The sequence below is a fragment of the Ostrea edulis genome, chromosome 7 (assembly GCF_947568905.1).
Source record: "Ostrea edulis chromosome 7, xbOstEdul1.1, whole genome shotgun sequence".
Lineage (NCBI taxonomy): Eukaryota > Metazoa > Mollusca > Bivalvia > Ostreida > Ostreidae > Ostrea > Ostrea edulis.
The window spans coordinates 38,705,244-38,728,533 of NC_079170.1; the positions used below are offsets into that span (position 1 = coordinate 38,705,244).

Here is a 23,290-nt window from a genome sequence, read left to right on the forward strand (position 1 = left end):
TTGTATACAGTGATAGAGGCTGTTGACAGTGGTTGTATACAGTGAGCAGAGGTTGTTGACAGTGGTTGTATACAGTGAGCAGAGGCTGTTGACAGTGGTTGTATACAGTGAGCAGAGGCTGTTGACAGTGGTTGTAGACAGTGACAGAGGCTGTTGACAGTGGTTGTATACAGTGAGCAGAGGCTGTTGACAGTGGTTGTATACAATGAGCAGAGGCTGTTGACAGTGGTTGTATACAGTGACAGAGGCTGTTGACAGTGGTTGTAGACAGTGAGTAGAGGTTGTTGACAGTGGTTGTATACAGTGACAGAGGCTGTTGACAGTGGTTGTATACAATGAGCAGAGGCTGTTGACAGTGGTTGTATACAGTGAGCAGAGGCTGTTGACAGTGGTTGTAGACAGTGACAGAGGCTGTTGACAGTGGTTGTATACAGTGAGCAGAGGCTGTTGACAGTGGTTGTATACAATGAGCAGAGGCTGTTGACAGTGGTTGTATACAGTGACAGAGGCTGTTGACAGTGGTTGTAGACAGTGAGCAGAGGTTGTTGACAGTGGTTGTATACAGTGACAGAGGCTGTTGACAGTGGTTGTATACAATGAGCAGAGGCTGTTGACAGTGGTTGTATACAGTGAGCAGAGGCTGTTGACAGTGGTTGTATACAGTGACAGAGGCTGTTGACAGTGGTTGTATACAGTGACAGAGGCTGTTGACAGTGGTTGTAGACAGTGAGTAGAGGTTGTTGACAGTGGTTGTATACAGTGACAGAGGCTGTTGACAGTGGTTGTATACAATGAGCAGAGGCTGTTGACAGTGGTTGTATACAGTGAGCAGAGGCTGTTGACAGTGGTTGTAGACAGTGACAGAGGCTGTTGACAGTGGTTGTAGACAGTGAGTAGAGGTTGTTGACAGTGGTTGTATACAGTGACAGAGGCTGTTGACAGTGGTTGTATACAATGAGCAGAGGCTGTTGACAGTGGTTGTATACAGTGAGCAGAGGCTGTTGACAGTGGTTGTATACAGTGACAGAGGCTGTTGACAGTGGTTGTATACAGTGAGCAGAGGCTGTTGACAGTGGTTGTAGACAGTGAGCAGAGGCTGTTGACAGTGGTTGTAGACAGTTAGCAGAGGCTGTTAGCTGTCACGTGCCTGGCATATGAAATTCTATACATAACGGACATTTTCTAATGTCGATTAGTATGAAGATGTTTTCGTAATTACGAAATAATCTATTGGCCACGAAAAGTACATGTGAACACGTAATCACGATTTAATTTTCTCTCTCTCTCTCTCGCAACGGTGATTAACTTGTAATCACGAAAATAATAAACTATCGCGTTATTTTCTTCTTCTTTAGGATTTCCATACAATCATCAATGTTGCGAAAGCTGAACATTAATCTGGTACAATATACGGCGTTTAATATAACCATTTTCTTAACATATGATGGACATGTAGAAATCAAGTACACGTACAACTTTAATGTTTTACTCCACAAACGATAGAACAAAGACAAGCACAATATACTGTACAGGTGTGAATATAATGTTGATAGAACGAAGACAAACACAATATTGTCCATGTGTATATAATATATATGCTGATAGAAGTTGGGGCGGGCATTGTTAAATAATTTTCAACGAAAAAAAGGCATTGTCCGACAGCATCAACTTTTGTTGTAGAACCTTTAATTATTAATAAACCTATCAGAAATCAATTGATTTTCGTGAAAACTAATCCGCAACACTTGCGATCGGGGAAATCCAGGTAAGTGCACGCGCACCTGTTGATATTTAATTTCACGTCAACACCGATCAGCCATTATTAGCGGGGATATTGGTGAGGCAGGCCATGTGCTACAAAGTGAAATGTAAGAAATGTCAGCGATTCACCTGGACAGGTAAGATTTTGTAAATCAGTCAAAGTCTAACATATATAAAACATTACTTTGTGGGATGTACAGAACCTTTTACTTGTGTGACCGATCGAGAGAATTGTCATATATATATCATTACTCGCTCGTTTTCCTGTCTTTATACTCTTTGATCTGCAATGTTGAATATGGGTGGATCTAATGAACTAATTGAGGAGCGGATGTAATGAACAGATTGAGCGGATTTCAGTAATGAACAATTTGAATGCAATTTTACAGGGTGCGGGCGTCATATTGAGCTGGTTTTAGAAGATGTACCTGTTGAAGAAAGATGTCATTGTAAAAAGTCCGGGAAATGTTCAATATTGTAAATATATAACACTTTTTTTCCATCTGTCTATCATTCGGTAATGAGTTACAAAAGAGATTCCGGAATCTTTCGCTCCATATACCCCTCCTCTTTCTCTCATTTATAAAGGTTCGTTACATTCTAACGATTGTGTTAATGGTTGCCGTCTTCTGCCTGCAGGGAACATAACTTTAAGGTTTTTTTTATTATTATTTTTAACAGATAGCATCACTTTTCATGGAGATGAAACGGAGAAGAAAAGCGGAGCCATTTCTACTTCATGAATACCTATACATCCCATATATCTGCGGTTTGTGCCAAACAATTATTCACATGAGCAAATATTTATTTGCAGTCTTGAATTTGATTCACCCAAATTCTTCATAATGTACATGTATAATTCATCAATTTGTTTTGCATTTAGATTTCACAAAAATGTATGCCTTTTAGCTCTAGCCAATTCAAATTATTTTTTGTGAAGATACATTTTTATATAATATTCAAACTTTGGTTAGAAGAAAAAAGTTACGTTATTTTCCATTGTATGACAGCTGATTACAATGTTTAATATGGAGATTTCAGTACCTCGATCATCATCTTGTTGTATATAAATGAATGTATCCTGCCAGATTGAATTGTACCCACACACCCAGTGTATCAAAGGTGTGTATTGTTGTATTTGACCTGAACTTATTTCGAAGGTTTAAAGTATAGTAGCTCTGAATCTAGATCAAGTCAATATTAGTTTTACTGGCCATACAACATCCACAATGTATTAAATGCCCCCTGAGCATTGTGAAAAATGTGTTATTTTTCAGCATTATTTATCAAATTTCTGTATCGATGTGATGTCCTAAATTGAAACCTTTTTTTAAATCTCTCCAAAAATGTGTTTAACTGACGACACTTTTTCGAACTTTACGCAATGTGTACCAGTGTAACTTAAGTACATAACTCTCACGACCCCATCTACAGGTCTATTGTCAGAGGGAGAACTGCAAGATTTAAATTCGGGAGGGTCAGATTACTTTACGGTAAATATAGAGATAATTTTACATCAGGTGTTGGGTACATTTTTTCCCTCTTTTTTGACATCAATAGAATAACTTAGGAGGCTATTATCAAAAGTTATTTTGAAAGTTGAATATGGTAACAAACAATTTTTACAAAAAATCCTTAGCAGTTAATTTTCCATCTATCTACTTCTAATTTCTTGAATCATGTGAAATGATTATATTAGGCACCATGCCCACTACAGAGTAACAATCTGCCCTTTTGTTTTTCTCACATATTCCTCCACATAATTTATCACCTTGGCAACTACATGTGTGAACGAGTTTTACATGTATATGTAATTTATCCCACGTGAAACTGCTGTAGGGAATATCTATAGGATGGTTAGGTTATATGTAGAACTGAGAATGAATTACATGTATAAAGGGGGGGGGGGGGGGCACAGAATTTCTTAATCAATGGGGAAGAATGTTGTTCAGTTTTGGTGCATGATGAGTGAAATGAGAAACACTGTATGTATTTGCTACCATGGTAACTGTGGAATATGAATCTCATTCAGGTCTCATAATAATGGGTTTTTGTTTTTTTTTTAAGTTGAGAACTTGTTCATTTATCAATGGCATTTTTTTTTTTTTTTTTTACAATCTGTATACAATTAGATGTGAACTTGTGATGTTGATTTAAAGACAACATATCAAGTATTTTTGTTTGTGTAATTAAGTTTCAGTGATGTAAATGAGTTATACCATTATGTACTTTATTTTGAAAGCTTGTGTGTGTATATTTCATTACAGTCTGGTGCTAAATTTTTGTATTATATAGCATTGTTTGATTGCGGAGTTGTATTTATATGTTATATTATTCCAAGAGATTCTTTTCCTTAATTTCTTGTTTGTGTGCCTTTATCAATAAACTAGTCATACTATTTCAAGTTCGTTAATTTATATTCTCATTAGACACAAAGCACAGCATCAAGGGGAATAACTTTTACATGATATTGGTTCAACTTTCCCCAAGTCATCAGGCACAGTGCGCAAGGATATATTGCAAGGGACTTTTTTTGAGAGCCGCATCACACCTTCACCTTCCTTTGATACAATCACACAATCATAATGTAGTACATTTAATGTATGTATTCAAAACTCTATTCTAATACAGAAAAAATTGGTTTTGGTATATGTAAGCAGCATCAAATGAAGCAGAGTTAAGGATTTTTTTCTTCTTTAATTTATTGTGTATTTAAATTTATAACTGAGATTAACTTCAGCTTTAATTTTCATGAGCACTACGGAATACCCATCATTATTCCAACTTGCATGATAGGCACTATATGAAGGAATTTATTGATATCACTGATTATTTCCAATGTTTTTGCCTTTGATATCTCTACAAATTATAACAATGGCCATTTCCTCATGAATGTGTTGCAGTTCAAATTTAAAACAATGCATGCATAAAAACCAATAAATATAGTACATCTATTTGAATAGCTGGGGATTCCAACAGAAATAAAAGAATGAAAATTAATATGAAAAATAAACTTTCTTTTTGAAAATGCATGAGGGTTTGAACTGCAACGCTTCATGCTGGCAGAGTTTTCTTTAAATGTCATCACGCTTCATCATTGAAGTATACCGGCGTGAAGTGTCATCACGCTTCATCATTGAAGTATACCGGGGTGAAGTGTCGCAGTTCATACACTTGTGTATTTCTAAATATGAAATTTATTTCTTAACTAGAGGGGTTGAATGTTGAGACATACTACATAACACACCCGAATCTCTACATACAGCAAATAAATGAATATATATATTTATCAAATCAATGTTATCTGCACAATTTTTAGTGAAAATAAATCAATATTGAATATAAAAATTTGATGTAACTTTTTTCTTTAAATTTTAGAAAAGTTCTGCTCCCAGGAGTACATTTTGTACATTACAAACTGTAATTATCATTTTGCTATTGGAAAGATTTCCAAAGCAATCTTTAGATCTCTACTGTACACAAACTACAGCCCAGGTACCATAACTCAGTTTATGATAAATTATCAAAAAATATTTATTCATCATGCACACTTAAATCCAGAAATTTTTCAAAAGGTGGGATTGTGGCCCAAATCGATACCTTTTCCGTCCATAAAAGGAAGACTGCTGACCCCAAAACAACCATTGTTCAACCAAAGGAGGAGGGAGTACACCCCTCTAGATCCACCACGGCATGTATCGGACCGCAGGGACACACACTGAAGGGGGAGGGAGTACATCCCTCTAGATCCACCACTGCATGTATCGGACCGCAGTGACACACACTGTAGGGGGAGGGAGTGCACCACTGCATGTATCGGACCGCAGGGACACACGCTGAAGGGGGAGGGAGTGCACCCCTCTAGATCCACCACTGCATGTATTGGACCGCAGGGACACACACTGTAGGGAAGTAAATCTACAGTACAGGAGGATAAATCCCTACCAATCAGATCAAGCTCTGTGTTACTGCTTCTTCAAATAAATCAGTTACTTCCCTTACATATGCATGGCCATGTTCCTATCACAGTAAGTAATGTAAAATAAAATAAAGTAGTAAAATATTGAACTCCCATTGGAGACCTGCCTTGCCCAGGGCCCTAGCTGTCCCTCACGATGCTCTAGTACTTGGTTAGCCAGCTATATAGCTGTGTGACCGTTACGAGGCCCTGCCCTTGCCCAGGGTTCATGATCCATTCCAAATTGAATCTACACTATATGATGATGCTTGCATATTAATTTGATATCTTGTACCTTCGTTCTCGTACGCAATAGCTTGTCATATGAAAAGACTTGACTCATCATCACATGATGGTTTTATAGTTCTGGCGAGAATTTTTTTTTTTTAAAAACACTTCACCAGGTGTTGTTACTATTTCTTGAATATCTTCCCTTAGAAAGAGTCATGGCCCCTCATTTTTACAAACTTTAATCCTCTTTACACAAGACAGAATTGTGACAAGTCTGGTTGAAATTGGTTGGGTGGTTATGGAGAAGTTAAAAAAATTAGAAAAGTTTACAATGGTTACAACAAGGGCGGATGACTACAAAAGCTATTTACTTGAGCCTTCGTCTCAGGTGAGGAAACATTTAATTTACTGAATATAGACACTTCTGTTATCTATATAGTATAAACTTTGGCCAGGATTTGGACCAGAATATATTGTGACATATTCTTTAAAGCCATTTCTCTTCTAGAATTACAATTCAGTACATTAATCATAACCACCACACACAAATAAGAACAGGAAAACATGATGTCCGTAACTTTCCCAAAGTTTTTAATTACAAGTATATAATCAGTGTAAAATCTCAAACCTCACCAAAAAAAAAAAAAAAACATTGTATCAGAAATTAATGTTAACAAAGTACATGTAGTTCTACTTCTGAAATGGAAAAAGGAAATTTCACTGGGTTTGCTGAAAAGTCGATACGTAAAAATCCAACATGGCAGATAATAAACAGTAAACAATCTGAACAGCAATGCTGAAAGTTAGACTGCCATTGGCAAAGTGGTAATTTCATTTACTGTATTTTCAAAATGAATGCTTTCCCATACATGTATAAGATTTGTACTGGTATGATTTACGATACCCGTGCCCTATTGACCTCATAATAGCACTAGAAATAGCTTGGTGAGACTTTGCCCTATCTGTGGAATCGACCAACCTAAGGAATTTTCTCATAAAATGGCTAAATAAAAGCTTTTCACCCTGTACAACACATCAACCTTATTTCCGAAAATTACAGCACATATCCATTTATTACGTTACATTACAAACTCAGAACTCCTGTGACTCTGTTACAGTGCTCTACAAACTGAACTCTCTAGTCCTCAACAATGGAACCAATCTAACTGCTACATGCTAATTACATGATAGGCTGCTTATGTCAACTGGTCTAACATAAATACAACTAGTATGGCAGATTTGACATATACTGCAAAATTATTTAAATTTACGGGAGGCCTATTTCCGCAGATTGACAAAATTTTAAGATTTCAATAGGATGCAGTTTCTGTACATCGAAACAACATATAAATTGTGTAATATCTCATTGTGGTTTGAATACGAGGAATCTACGAAAATTGACCTCCCACAAAATCTAAAGATTTACATGTTATAATAACACGAGTCTACATATCGAAATTGATTCAGTATTATTGGCTGAGTTTGCTTAACCTAGCTTCCTTTGATTTTGTAAATCACAAATCCCAATCTGAAGAAATTGATCAGTAAAAACTCGGCCATTTTTAGGAATAGACTCTAAGCCATCAGTCTTCTGATTATGAAGCCCTGTCTGTGACAATTACTCCGTTTTAATGGGAGATCCTGCCTCTTTGTTCTTCGCCTGTAACAATGCTGTCGACAGCATTTCTGCAGCATCCGCAGCATTATACTTTTCCACCGATCTGTGAAGTATGTAAACGCACGCAGCTAATCCTCCCATGTTAAATCCAACCATATTCCGACACTTCCAGTATTTGGCTGTTACTGACAAAGCCTGAAAGTGAAAGTAATGCAGTGTGCAAACAGAAAATATTTCATTCTTAATTTTACAGCACCAGTAACTTACACCCTGTAGTGTTACAGCACCAATAATTTACACCCTGTAATTTTACAGCACCAGCAACTTATACCCTGTAATGTTACAGGTTACAGCACCAGTAACTTACATCCTGTAATTTTACAACACCAGTAACTTGACCCTGTAATTTTACAGCACCAGTAATTTACACCATGTAATGTTACAGCACCAGCAACTTATACCCTGTAATGTTACAGGTTACAGCACCAGTAACTTACATTCTGTAGTGTTACAGCACCAGCAACTTACACCATGTAATGTTACAGCACCAGCAACTTACACCATGTAATGTTACAGCACCAGTAACTTACACCCTGTAATTTTACAGCACCAGCAACTTTCACCCTTTCATTCTAAATGCACCAATCCCTAATATCCCTTTAATTTTACAGCAGCAGACCTGGTTTTCTCACATTATCACCAGTGTGAGATCGACTTTACCCATGTGAGACAGCCATGTGGGATTTTTCTGTCTCATACTGCTGTGACGTCATTTGATTGTGACATCATATATTTTCTATGATCTACGTTATGCGGTGAAGTAAAATATTTTGTATTGTTTTCTTCAAATTTCAATTTGATATAGCTTTCTGGTGGACAACCTTGGGTTTTTTTGTAAGTGTAAACAATTTTTGGGTATGCTCTTTCTGGCTGTCTACATGTAATTAGTTTTTGCATTGAAGTTCAATTAATGAGGATTTGATAATTTTGAATTTTCTTGAAGCTCATGAATTTATGCACTAAACTGTGGGTAAAATGTGAGAAAAATAATCCCTCATCATTTACTTGTGTGGGGAAATTCCACCTCTGGAACAAGATTCGCTATCTAGGACTCGGCAAAACATTATTTATTTGTGTGGGATTCTCTGGAACAAGATTCGCTGTCTAGGACTCGGTAAAGCCTCACTCTAGACTGCGAATCTTATCCCATCAGTGGAATTTCCTGATCCAACACTCGTACTAATGAAGGATTCTATTAATCCCTTGAATTTTACATGACTTTATCAAGAACTTTTCAAGCACCCTCATAGATATATGCACATTATTTCTATCTTGGTTATCCTCACAGAACATAACAACTATCTGCTATAACTTACTTTATTGATACACTTTTTGTCTTGGGTCAATAAGCACGCTCGACCTTTTTCCACTCGACATACTCGAGCCATCTCCATTAGGGCTCCCGGGTACAACCGCCAATTATTCATCTTCGATCCACTCCTGAAAATGAATCAACAAGTTTAATTTCGTTAAAACATTACATGATCATAATGGAAGGTGAATAAATAAAGGGCACATATCAAACAGAGGAGGAGTATCAAAAGTATTGTTAACTGCAAAACGGTACATCATATGCCTCGGACAGTGAGGACAAAATTAAAGTGCAATATCTGTATCCACAATGAGAAAAAGTCCAGGAAACTATTTGACCTACTTTTAGCCCTAAAGTATGTCACAGCATACCAATTAAGCTGAAATGTGAACTGATTATGTATTTCTCTGGGAGGGAGGTTGTGGCTACATTTCTGGGTAATACTTGTATCCATAATGAAAAAATAAAATATGGAAAACTGTGTGATCTACTTTTAATCCTAACGTAGGTCACGGTGCACCAATCCAGCTAAAATGCAAACTGAACTTGTATTCCTCTGAGATTAAAAGAAATAAAGGTAGTAAATAAAATCAATATTTACCTTATTCCAAATGGCTGCAATGAAATGAGGAGGAAAAAATGAAACCATGTTATAATGGGGAACAACTCTTTACGCATTCAAATAGTAAATGAAATTGCATTAAGGAAACATGTGTCATTTTAATCAGCAGACTCCATTACCAGATCTGTAACGCAGACATCCATACTCTCTGTCCTCAGCGGTAACTTGGTGACATCCCATCTCACAACCTCCACTGACAATGGCCTGGAAATTCAGCAAAAAAACAACCATTATTAATCTATTTTATTAATTTATTTATTGCAACAGGACACATATCTTTATCGACGAGTGTGGGTGTTATTGTGAAATGAAATATGTAACTACCAATCATTATTTCTTTCTCTGTATGAATACTCTGTGTTTCAGGAAGGGAGAAAATGCAATGGACCAGACCAAGATTCGAACCTGCCCCCCCCACCCCCCGAATCTTCGGTCAGTTCCTCTACCAAGGCATCTGGCCATCGAACCCATCTGACCGCCACATTCTTGATTCTTCCCTCCTTAAATGTCTTCACACCTTGAAGACATCTACCGAGAATCTATCCCCTGACAGGCATTTTCATCTGTTGGTTCCAGGGGCTGGTCTACGACACCAAAAGTAACAGGAAGGGAGCAAATGTAACAGACCAGGCCTGGAGGTTATAAAGCTTTTTGAGCACGTTTTCATACTCAAACTTGAACTCAAACTCCGTGCTCTAAATCGTACTCATAATCAAAAGTGAAGGTTATAAAACTTTTATAAATCATTAATATATTCGAATGGAGTATGTGCTCAAGATTTTTCGAGTATACTTTGGAGCTTGCTCAGAGTTGTACTCAAAATAAACATGGCTGAGTTTGAATATGAGTACGGTAAAAGTTTTATAACCTCCAGGCCTGACCGCATATTGAACCCAGCCTCCTTGAATCTCCAGTCAGGTGATCTACTAGCTGAGCTATCTGACCACTGCGGATCGAATCCGTCTGCTACATTTACATTTCTCATTGGTTCTTTTACAATGAGTTAATCAAACAGCACCTGTTGCAATGTATCTAAATCTGCTAATTAGGACTCACAGGTTCCTATCATCTAGTGGAACTGGACGTCAGTTTATAAAAAAAAAAACTGCCCCAAATTAGGTTACATAACATAAATAACAAGAGTTGTCAAAAGACAACATGGCTCGCCAGAAAGCATGACTCTACGTAACCCATCCCCTTTGGTTCAAGAGGTTAAAGTTTTTGAAAAGTAGGTCAAAGTTTAAGGCCAAGGTCACATGTTTTGGCACCATAGGAAATACCTGGTCTTGAGGCAAGTACAGTGATCCCCCGTTATAACGCCAACATTTGTACCTCGGCAATTTATGGCATTATAACGGGGGTGGCATTATATCGGGGGAGGGGGGTATGTGTACAGCTGTCATAAGAAATCAAACAAATTTCATCTACTACATCATGCTTTGAATCCCTGGATAATCCCAGCATCCAGTGGTCGTAAATGGTAGGGGTATTTAATGATTTCTAGTTTTTGTTTTATGTCCAACACGTTTAGACTTAGGTGTGTCCGCCATACTTAGATTTCAAAAACAATACTGCATATCTGAACTCAGTTGATTATAATTTGATACCTTGATGACTAATGGCAGATAATTGCTTAAGCATACTCACTGAAATTTTCCTGCCATTGATTGACGATAATTAGCGGGGATGATTATAATGGAAATTGACCCAATCGTACCTGTAAATAGGTTGGCAGATGGCAGTATGCAGGAGATGGCGTTACAATGGGGTTTTATATAGCGAGGAAAATGGGACTTTGAACTTTTTTGGTGATATGCGGGGGTGGCATTATAACGGGGGGGGGGGGGGGGGGGGGGGGGGAGTAGGCATTATAGCGGGGGATCACTGTATATAAAAATATCATAGACCTTGGTTCAATAGATATAGTCAAGGTTAATATTTTTAAAAAATAGGTCAAATTTCCAAGTTAAAGGTCTTGGTGCCAAAAGAAATGCCTGGTCATGAGGCCTCCGTACATAAACAAACAAAATCAATAAGTCTCCAAACTTTATAAGGGAGACTTACTTATCAAAGCTCTATTCCCATTGGTTGAAAAGATAGGGTCAAGGTTTACTTTAGTGTTTTCCTTAAAATGAGATGACACTGAATCCCTTAAAGTGTGACACCGCCTACATCGAGGTCATGGCAATAACTCTGCAAATATTCGTCCTGGTGAGCAAAATATTAGATGCATCATGTTCATTCCTTAAACAGATGACAATTCCATGGTGCACCATTTCCCTCAACTGTTTTGGCTGACGTGTCACAACATAGCAGATGTTTATCACAGCTAGATTATATATGACTGTCATTTACACAACTACTGCCATCTATCCAAAAAAAAAAAAAAAAAACTCAATAAAAAAACCTACTTTTCCTCTGAGTGGGGTGAGTCATCTTGACTTTTTGACAAGACACAATGACAGGCTAACTGTCTCTGTCAATCATCTTTTTACATTTCTTCGGTTTGAATTTACTGAATGCTTACTGTGTCTGGGAGACATAATTGACATTTTCCGTGGTCTTCTTCACAGCCTTATGTATGATGTCACCACAAAGAGTGGTACAATTTACTGAATGCTTACTGTGTCTGGGAGACGTAATTGACATTTTCCGTGGTCCTCTTCACCGCCTTATGTATGATGTCACCACACAGAGTGGTACAATCTTCCCAGGACACTGCTGACTAAAATGAAACAAAAATTCAGAAAATTGGAATTACGAATATTCAGTAAATTCTTCTCATATTTCCATAGAAATCTTGATGCTTTATTCTCTAGGTGGATTTCCCTCTTTAATATGCAATCACGGATCACATGTAACAATTTTTTGTAATCTACCAAAATGTCCACATATCCACTGTACCAAAACTACATGTACATGTTCTACACATTGACAATTTTTTAAAAATAATTTATTCCAACAGATATATGTTGTATATATGTCTAGGCCATTGAATTGCAATATGACGTTAATGGTCAACCAATCTGATTAAAATCAATCCTTTGATCCACTCATGTAGACTGGTAGTGATCTATGTGAGCAGATCAAAGGATCTGATTTTAATCAGACTGATGGTTAACGTTTACAGGTTTAAAGGAATTCTTAGTGGGATATGGGAAATATCTATAGACAAATAAAATCTATAAAAGTCTGGTCCTAATGTTATACTGAATTAATTATGTACCTGTTTTCAGTTACCTGTTCTTGGCCAATGTACTTGTGTACAGTTACCTGTCCAGGTGAACAGTCTCATGTACCTGTGTATGAATACCTGTCCGGGTGAACAGTCCCATGTACCTGTGTGTAGTTACCTGTCCAGGTGACCAGTCTCATGTACCTGTGTATAGTTACCTGTCCAGGTGAACAGTCTCATGTACCTGTGTATAGTTACCTGTCCAGGTGACCAGTCTCATGTACCTGTGTATAGTTACCTGTCCAGGTGACCAGTCTCATGTACCTGTGTATAGTTACCTGTCCAGGTGACCAGTCTCGTGTACCTATGTATGGTTACCTGTCCAGGTGAACAGTCTCATGTACCTATGTATTGTATTGTTTATTGGCTTTAAGCTTTACGGCTCATCAGCATAATACATATTCAATTACAGAGTATAAACAAATAAAGTTGTATACAGTATGAAAAGTGGAGTGAATATTAGAGGATGGACATACATGAAGAGAGTTATAAGACAAGTTTACATAAAAAAGAAACCAACAAAAACCAGCATATACATTAGACGATAGTTTGGCTAGATCGTAAGAGTAAAGCACCTTTTAAAAATTTACCCAGATTACAGATTTGTTTTCTATTATGAATTGACATCAATTGTACCAGTTTAAACATAGAAGCATGCGACCAATAATATTTTTTTATATATGCAGATCTGAGGTTTTTGTACAAAAGACATATTAAAATAAAATGATATTCGTCCTCAACTTCGTTCAAATTACAAAATTCACACAATCGATCTTGTCTTGCTGTGCCATTATATCTACCTTGTTCAATTCTAAGCTGGTGAGCAGACAATCTAAATTTTGCTAAAAGATTAATAAGATTTTCCGGAATAGATTTTGTCAAGTAAAATTGAATGGTAACATTATCAATAAGGTGTCTATACAGAATACATTTGGGTGAATTAACAAAAAATTCATCTCGTGACTGCATGAAGTTGTCAGTTAAACGCTGTTTGAGACATTCTAGAAATAAAACTTCATTATTAACATAGTGGTTAAACCATACATCACCAAATCCTTTCGATAATAATAAATGCTTAACTTGGCAGCGCCAATTACAGTTCTTGTGATTGCAAATCAACATGTCATCATATATAGATTGAAGGATACAATTGTCGGTTTTGATAACTTTCAACCAATATTTGATAATTTTTATCATACGTAAATTATACATTGGCACACGACCAAGTTCCCCGTAAACCATATAATTTGGAGTGCACTTCTTTACATGTAAAATTCGCTTACAAAAGTCCACATGTACCTTTTCAACATCGTTACCTGGGTTAAAACCCCAAATTTCACTACCATAATTCAAAACACTTGAAACATAAGTATCAAATACATGAAGTTTTGTTACAATATTCAGTGACAGATTATCACAAATTCGAAGAATATGGTACTTACATTTTCTACCCTGCTCGGCGATAATACACTGAGACTTTAAAAATTTACCATTAAAATTTAAAGTAAGACCAAGATAATTAAAACTGCCAACAACTTCTAGTTCGCTACCATTGTAAAACCATTTGCTAGCGGCATTTATTTTCCCTCCGTTACGAAAGACAAGAACTTTTGTTTTTTGAATGTTAACTTTTAGGTCCCATTCGTTACAATAAACTGATAAAGTATTTAACATGTTTTGTAATCCTGTGGCTGATTCAGAAAAAAGTACAGTATCATCAGCGTACATTAGCAAAAACAGTGATATATCTTTAAAGTCAATTCCATCACATAAGCTATTAATAAATGCATTCTCAAAATCATTCACATAGAGAGAGAACAAAAAGGGGGACAACCCCTCACCTTGCATTAATCCGTTTGTACATGAGAAGAAGTTCGATAATTCGGATTGAAATCTAACACAGGATTTCAAGTTACTATATAGTGATTTGATGATTGTAAGTAATTTACCAGTGATGCCACAGCGTGATAATTTAAAAAATAACTTGTTTCGGTTGACATTATCGAAAACCTTTTCATAATCAACAAAACAGCAAAATAACTTATTTTTGCGTGATAACGTTCTACTAATGACACTTTGTAATGCAAATATAGCGTCTGTAGTGCCAAAACCTGGTTTGAAACCAAACTGAGCATCTGACACAGAATTATTCCCGTAAGACCATTTTAACAACCTATCATTTAAAACAGAAGTAAATATTTTTGCCAAACAACTCACCAGAGTTATGCCTCTATAGCTATTAGTGTCGTTAGCATTTCCTTTCTTAAAAGATGGGAAAATAATTCCCTCAGACCAACATGTTGGAAATGTGCCACGATTAAAGATAATATTGAATAGATGTGACAACAATGGAGTAAAAATAACTCGAAATTTACGAAAGTATTCATTTAACAAGTTATCAATGCCCGGTGATTTAGCAGCTTTCGTTTTCTTTAATACATTACAAACTTCATCACATGATATTGGAAATCTAGCTCCTCGAAAATGCAACTTTGAGCTCGGTCCACATCTGTATTATTGTTATCTCCATCATTGTTACAGACAGACTTGAAATGCTCAAAAAAATTATTCAAAGACAACTCTGTAGGTGGAGACCGTGAATTCTTCTTAAACGCTTTGTAAAATTGTCTAGGATTATTCCTACGTAACAGACTAAGTCGGTTCCCCTCTGATCTTAAATACTTACGTCTGACCTGTCGTTCATAACGTTTATATTCACCTTTAGCTTCAACCAGATTACATCTGTTTTCCGGGCTACGCTCAGAATTAAAGATGTACATAAAATGACGATAAGTGTTGTACAAGTGCTTACATTTTTCGTCAAACCAAGGTTTATCCTTGCTGGTAGAACTTTTCTTATTTGGTGAATTTTTTTTACAACATTTTACATTTCTAGAACAAGGTTGAAAAACATCATTTAATATAGAATTAAACTGCTCAATACCACGATCCAGTGTTAGGGTAGATGATTGTATTAAGTCGATAATATTATACAGATCACTGACTTTGTCATTGAGGTCACGTTCCATTTGTTCCACGTGCTCGTCGTCCCATCTGAACTTCCGTGTCGTATTTGGACCACTCGTGATTACATCACTATTATTGGAAAAGCTAGCATTCATACATTTCAAAGTAAATTCTACTGGTGTGTGATCTGACCATTCGTTAAACTCACAGACGTTAAGCTTAGTGACATTGTTAAAGTACGCATCTTCTACTAAAATGTAATCTATAACACTTGTACCCAAGTGATTGTAAAAAGTTAACTGACCATTTTCATCACCTGGTGTTCTACCATTACAAAGTCTTAAACCAGTAGATTTACATAATTCTAAAAGCTTTCTGCCAAACCTATTAACCATCATATCTTCTGATACTCGATGTGGCATGACCGAATCGGTGTTATAATCAAAAACATTTGACAGCATATCATGAATAGGTATAGCAAGAGAGTCTTCTACAATATAATCAGGTAAATTACCAACTCTACTGTTTAAGTCACCGGCAACAACAACAGTGCCGTTCTGTGTAAAAATTTACATATCATTTAAGATGCAATCAAATAAATCGCAATTATACTTTGTGTAGTAAACATTATGATCATGAGGTATATACGCAAAACAGATATAAATATCGGGATGATCTCTTTGTTCTACTCTTAACCATATGAGTGTGTCTTCAACACATTTAACTTGTAATTGATACAAACTTACGAAGTGTTTTTCTGTATAACAGCACAAGGCCACCGCCTTTACCCTTCAGTCTAGGAAAACATTTGTATTCAAATTCGTCGTTTAACCAATCGCACTTTAGAGCTGTTCCAGGTTGAATCCAGCATTCTGATAAAAATATTACATCGTAGTCAAATATGACTGTGCAAAAATCACTGTCACATATCTTTTGCTCTAAATTTCTGTTTACATTCCATGCGACTATACGCAATGAATGTCCGACCCCCGCAATTTCCTATCTCATCGGTTCCTGGATCCGTGGGTTGGTAGGTGGTTTGTATGGAACGCCATCAATGTACAGTTTATTGTACACTAAACGTGTCCTGTGTCCTTGTCGTTGTTTCTCCTTCGCAATGTGAATTAGTTGTCGTCTTTGTTCGTTGATTTCTGGTGGAAATTGTTCATTTATATAAAAGTTTGTACCTTTCAGTTCTCTGGATCTGAATTTGACGTCTTGCCTTTGTTTAAAGTTGTTAAACTTCGCCACTATTGCTCGGGGTTTGTTACGTCCCGTCATTCTATGTACTCTGTCAAACTTAATGTTGCTCACATCAGCCGTATCCATTTTCAGTTCTTTTTCTAGAAATTCTCGTAAAATGTTCTCAGTCACATTAGGGGTTTCGTCGACTCTCTCAGGAATATTTGAGAAGATTAAATTGTCCCTCATAGAGCGCGCTTTTACGTCAATGATTTCCCATTTCAGTGCTTGATTTTCTGACTCTAGGTGTGCTATTCGGTCGTCCATTTCGTTGCATTGGTACTCTACTCCATCTGTCCTTTCACCGAGCGTTGTAATCATGTCCTTTGTTTGTTGAAGACTTGAGTTTATACTGGATTTTATGTTGGATAGTTCCGATTCAAAATTTGAGATAGTTGTGCCGATGCTCGCTACTTTAGTTTCAACACTTTCAAGTTTTTCGAGTTTTGTGTACACACCGTTTACTTTGGACTCCAACGTACGGAAAGCGTTGACAAGTTCCTTAGCCCATGGTGGACATGTATCATTTGTTTGCGATTGCACCAGAGAGACATTTTGTTGATTCTGCGATGCTGCGGTTGGTAACGGTGTAGAAGTAATATTTTCTCGATTGTTTGTATCGATAATTGGTGTAGCTGCCAACATTGAACTTCCATAGAGCACATCGTTCACTTCACTGAGAACACTACTCACAGCCAAGGTACTACTGTCACTATTGTCCGAACTGCTAAGACTTTGACTTTCTTTTTTGCGTTTTTTATCCTGATTCTCACGACGAGATTTCCCCATTTGTATCTATAATCGCTTCAATTATAAAGAGCTAACATACACAAAACGTATGTCGCAAGATAATTTGACCTTACACTTATAAAATCCCCCAAAATCAGGAGCCCCCAAAAACACGTCCACACACCTTGAAATCTAATCACGAGTAAATTTAAACCATCTGTGTGTATGGTTACCTGTCCAGGTGAACAGTCTCGTGTACCTATGTATGGTTACCTGTCCAGGTGAACAGTCTCATGTACCTGTGTATGGTTACCTGTCCAGGTGAACAGTCTCGTGTACCTGTGTATGGTTACCTGTTCAGGTGACCAGTCTCGTGTACCTATGTATGGTTACCTGTCCAGTTGAAGTCTCACATACATACATTTATTGATTGTGAAGGTTCTGTGGTTAAAGAGTTCATTTTATACCAGGAAGATGACAGGTTCAATTCCCGCTCACTCCTTGACCATATCAAGGCTAATACATAAGGTCAACAACAAAAATATGTTGGTTTCCACTTTCACCTCAAAATTTTTAAGGGTCAGTAGGTATGTAGTTTTGTTGTGTTTTTTTTTGGATTTTATAGGTTGAACAATTTTCTAATGATTTAGTATTCTACTATGCATAAAATAAAGTGATTATTTAGTAATCAAATAAAAGTTATATTATGAATCAATACATTTCTTCACTTTACTGTAAACAAAAACTGTTTCTGTGTTTTGGAATCTGTCTAGTATTAGTGCATAAGAAATAATTTGATAAATAAGTCAATAAATATTCTCTTGTTGTAGTGATGACAATAGCAAAATCTGTGAGAACAGGAAAAAATGTGTAAGGGTTGGCAGAAATTTTTAAGGTAGATAGGGAAAGTGGAAACCAACATATATTTTTTGGGCCTAAAGACAGGAATTGACTGCCTTCCCAAACACTCAATATTTTCAATGAGACATTTAATCTGAGCTCCCATTAAAGATGTTGACATGATAAAGATTCCTCATTTCAGAGAGCCATGCAAATAAAATTTGTGGCACTTTACCAGTCACAACTTGTGACGTGCATGTGTACGGTTACTTGTCCAGGTGAACGATGTCCACTTACCTGGATTGGGATGGTTCCTCCCCCACACATTGGGTCGCATATCACTTCTCCTGGCTCAATCTTACAAAGTCTACAAAACACACATCTACACTTCTCAGATTCAGTTAGACAGAATACCCATAATGTGGAGTGGCTTATGTAAATTAGGCAGAATGCCCATAATGTGGAGTGGCTTATGTAAATTAGACAGAATACCCATAATGTGGAGTGGCTTATGTAAATTAGGCAGAATACCCATAATGTGGAGTGACTTATGTAAATTAAACAGAATATGCATAGTGTGGAGTGGCTTAAAAAATTATATAAATTAGAGAGAATATGCATAATGTGGAGTGACTTATGTAGATTAGACAGAATATGCATAATGTGGAGCGGCCTGTGTAAATTAGGCAGAATATGCATGATGTGGAGTGACTTATGTAAATTAGAGAGAATATGCATAATGTGGATTGACTTAAGTAAATTGGACCTCGAACACGAAAATGAAAGATAAAAATAGTTTGAAAATTTCGGATTTTTATTTTATTCATATAATATACATTCAATGAAATATTTAAGGTGGCAGCAAAAATTTAGACAGGGTCAGAAAACCGGAAATACACATATATTTCATCTTGGCTTTATGTGGATTAGACAGAATACCCAAAACAGGGTATTATTTAAGTTTGGAACAGCTTAAACTGAATAATGTGGAACAGCTTATGTAAATAGTATGTTGGTTCTGTAAATAATTTGGGCTGTCCGTTACTTCATCATGCAGCTTGCACTAAAAATAACAAGCATTTACAATAAACAAAATGATATCATTGCTATTTCCTTACCTGAGCATGTTAAACGCAATGGTCGCTCTGAGAGCTGTCGGTCCGAATGCTTTGATAAATCTGTGATGAAGACTCTGCTTCGTTAAACCCAGACACACCGTGACATCTCGATCATCAATGTTCAATATCACCTCGATGTCAAACTCCTTCATCGACACATTCCAGTGGAAATAATTGTACACTGCTCCTCCGAAATTGGAGGCGGCCCCCATAGAGTCGAATGGATGACTGCCACCGTTACGATTGCACGTCACTCTAAACGCAGGTTTGTTGGGATCATGTTCAGTTGTCTTTTGTTTCTTACTGACTGGGGAAAAGTCACTTTCAACAGCCTCGGCTGGGTCACTTTCAACAGTCTTGTTTGGATCACTTTCTGCCTGACGTAATTGTGTTTGGACATTTTCTGACAGATTTTCAGACATGTCGCCACTCTTCATTGGAGATTTATTATCACTTGAAACACTACTGCTCTCATCTACTGAGCCACCATTATTCGGATCTTCAGCTTTTTCCACTTTCTTCCTTTCTTTCTGCTGTTGAACATTCTGTCCAGTAGATCTCTCCCAAGCTTGCTTCTTTCGAAGCTTTCTCTTCTCGGATTTGGATAATTTGGGGCCCCGCTGTTGAGAGGGGTCGTTTGGACGATGAAACCTGGAGGACAGAGTCGGCTCCCCTAGATCCTTTGGTATAACCTCTGGAGTAGTAGAAATGGGACGAGGAAATGAATAGACATTGCTCCATGCAGCCAGCCCCAGCTTCCAGTTTACAGTGTATACAATCTTTCTTAGTGCTGCCATACATTCCAACTAAAGAGGGAAGGAGAAAGAAGAACAAATTTACAAATGTGGTATTTTACAGTAAAAGGTGAGAGAAAGAAATTTCCATGTCTACAGGATCTAATAAAAAACATGTTACATGTAAATTTCCATGTTTATAAGATCTAATACCATGCATAAATCTTCATGTTTACAATCTTTACAGGACCTAACACTACTTATAAATTTCAATGTTTAAAATATCTAACAATACACATGTTATTTGTAAATTTCAATGTTTACAGGATCTAACAATACTTATAAATTTCATTGTTTACAGGATCTAACAATACTTATAAATTTCATTGTTTACAGGATCGAACAATACTTATAAATTTCAATGTTTACAGGATCTAACAACACTTATAAATTTCAATGTTTACAGGATCTAACAATACACGTTACTTGTAAATATCAATGTTTACAGGATCATGATACATGTACATGGTGTGCTAGTGAGGAAACAATACTATCAATTTCCATCAAGAGGTACATATTACATACTTATGTATTCCTAGTTTATCAACGATAAAAAATTAAACATAATCTTTGACCACATATCTTGGGAACTGTGCTTTTGTTCTACATGTTCTATAGTATACATCCATGGAATCAACAATTTTCACATAAACACTTTCAATTTCCAGACTACGAATAAATACCTCATCATTTGTGAAGTTGACATCAGGAAATCGGGACATCACGACAAAGCAGTTATCAATGCCTCCCAGCTCCAGCACCTGAAAGATATATCTATCTAATATATATTCTTACAATAATGAAGAGCATTAATTACTTACATGTATGATATGTGCTTAGAAAGCTTCAATGTGAGATGCAATGTATCATCTACATTTGTTTACATACCTGTACTTAGTACGTTTTTAGGTGATGGTGCTACAATTAAAAAATTTCCTGAATTTTCCCAAAGTCTCCTTATTGCTGTTTTCCCCAATACTGAGGACCCCCAATCTGCTAACCAAGAGTTTACGATGCACCCCAGAGTGGACCCTAAACCCAGTGGCTAGTGAAGATGGAGGACCCCAGGCCCATGTACCAAAATGGGGAGGGGGGGGGACCACCACTGTAGTTTACCATCAAAAGGAACACTACACTAAATATTATCCAGTGATATACTGTATGACTTACAAATGATGCTGAGGATGAGATGAAGAGCAATTTTTACCAGCAGTGTCAGATTTTTCGAGATGAGGTAAGGATGGACACTGCTGACGGAGAGGACAGTCAGATATAGAGAGGAATCATAGGAAGACAAGGAGTCAGGATACATCTAGCTCTCACTAAACTTACACACCCCAAATCAAAGTAGGAGGAAACTAAACACAGAGAAGAAACTAAACACAGAGAAGCTTAATGAATTTTCTAATTTGCATGCCTTAATTGTTGGATTGGTAGTTTGGATAAATGGCTCCAGTCTATGCATTTCCCCCAGCATTCAACAGGTGAAATAGAGTTATGAATCATTTCAATTTTAAAAAAATACGATTACTGAATATTCTGATACCAATTTTGTTTCCAATCACTTAGCATATGTCTTTGAGCCCAAGATGCATAGTTGATATTCATTGGGTTTCTTTGCAGCCTCCATGGTAAACAATAAACATCCTCATGTGATTCGATCAGTGGGCGATCTGTAAGGGGGACGGGGTTACCATGGTTACAGGGGTTGCAATATCCCCTCCTTTTGTCAAACTTTTTTTCTTGACACAAATGGTCACCTTTTGCCATTCTGGCCTACCCCCTCCCCCCAACCTTTTTAGGTGGAAAAGTTACAAAACTCCCCTTTGGAAATTTTCTGGATCCATCTCTCTGATGCTATAGAGAAAACCGAGCAGCACAAGTCTGACACACACAACATTTTCATTACTATATCAGTCTATGCGAAAGACATCGGACCTTCGGACCTGACCGATGTGCAGTGCCTCAGGTCTGACGCATCTTTTTTTACACCGGACCGGAATGTCCGATGTCTCAGTGTTCGGTTTTGAGCTTTACTATTTTGATGCGGAGTCATTTAAATGTTTGTTATAAGTAAAAAATAGCACACAAATCAAATTATACGTAAATGAATGTGATTAAAACCGCATGGACTGTCTAAAGTATTATACGGGATCCCTGGTTTAGTATTACTAGTATAATAAATAAGATTCCTTTGGTTTTGCATTTTCATGTGTTTCACTTTTTTACATTAGGTTTTTCGGTCTGACAAAATTTGGTTCGGTCCGGTGTGTTCATTGATTACACAGGACCGAATGTCCTGTGTGGTCCAAAAAACTTTCGCATAGACTGCTAAATGAATATTTCTTAAAATACACATCACATTTAATACAGAATTAAACAATTGGCCTACGTACATGTCACATTTAACTAATATTTTTAAGAAATATATTTCATTTTTGAAAATACATGATGGCATGTACTGTAATGCCTCACCGTCACGCCAGTGTATATATAGGAAAGGAGAAAATTAACACTGGGCGAAAAACCGAATATAAATCCCCCCCCCCCCCCTTTGTTTCCACAGAAATTTATGCTGTACTAACCTTCTTGACATCTGCAGTTGGAATCTTGAATGCGATTCGCCCGCGTTTTACATCCACTGGAACTTTAAGCTTTTCTTCTGCTTCTTCCTTCGCTACATTTTCAAAACCCGTTATCACCGTTGCCTCTATTTCACAAACATCATCGTGCGGCGTGTCCTCCATGGGCGCAGACATTTTTGAACATATACACATGAGGTCACATGACTATGTTTTGGTTC

At 36.9% G+C, this 23,290-nt stretch overlaps 1 protein-coding gene and 1 long non-coding RNA gene across 2 annotated transcripts; one reads left to right on the top strand and one right to left on the bottom strand.

The window, feature by feature from the left end:
* Window positions 1-1,109: 1,109 nt before the first annotated feature.
* LOC125654021 (uncharacterized) lies at window positions 1,110-4,161 on the top strand. Its single transcript, XR_007362153.2, has 3 exons — window positions 1,110-1,898; window positions 2,151-2,238; window positions 2,443-4,161. It is a non-coding gene; the product is annotated as an uncharacterized LOC125654021 (long non-coding RNA).
* A 2,357-nt stretch (window positions 4,162-6,518) lies between these two features.
* LOC125654019 (tRNA (guanine(6)-N2)-methyltransferase THUMP3-like) lies at window positions 6,519-23,264 on the bottom strand. Its single transcript, XM_048883762.2, has 9 exons — window positions 23,073-23,264; window positions 21,171-21,248; window positions 19,694-20,499; window positions 18,873-18,942; window positions 12,187-12,287; window positions 9,682-9,766; window positions 9,542-9,555; window positions 8,945-9,068; window positions 6,519-7,763 (listed from the first exon to the last, which is right to left on the bottom strand). Exons 1-9 carry the CDS (start codon window positions 23,262-23,264, stop codon window positions 7,569-7,571), a joined length of 1,665 nt encoding a protein of 554 aa, XP_048739719.2. The 3' UTR covers window positions 6,519-7,568.
* Between the last annotated feature and the right edge of the window lie 26 nt (window positions 23,265-23,290).

What these genes read in the sequence shown, in the direction of transcription:
- LOC125654019 (XM_048883762.2), bottom strand. Translation starts at nt 23,264, where the DNA reads ATGTGTATATGTTCAAAAATGTCTGCGCCCATGGAGGACACGCCGCAC. An exon ending in CAACTGCAGATGTCAAGAAG is followed by an intron (nt 21,249 to 23,072) that starts GTTAGTACAGCA and finishes TATATCTTTCAG; the next exon opens with GTGCTGGAGCTGGGAGGCAT. An exon ending in ATTGCGTTTAACATGCTCAG is followed by an intron (nt 18,943 to 19,693) that starts GTAAGGAAATAG and finishes TGTGTTTTGTAG; the next exon opens with ACTTTGTAAGATTGAGCCAG.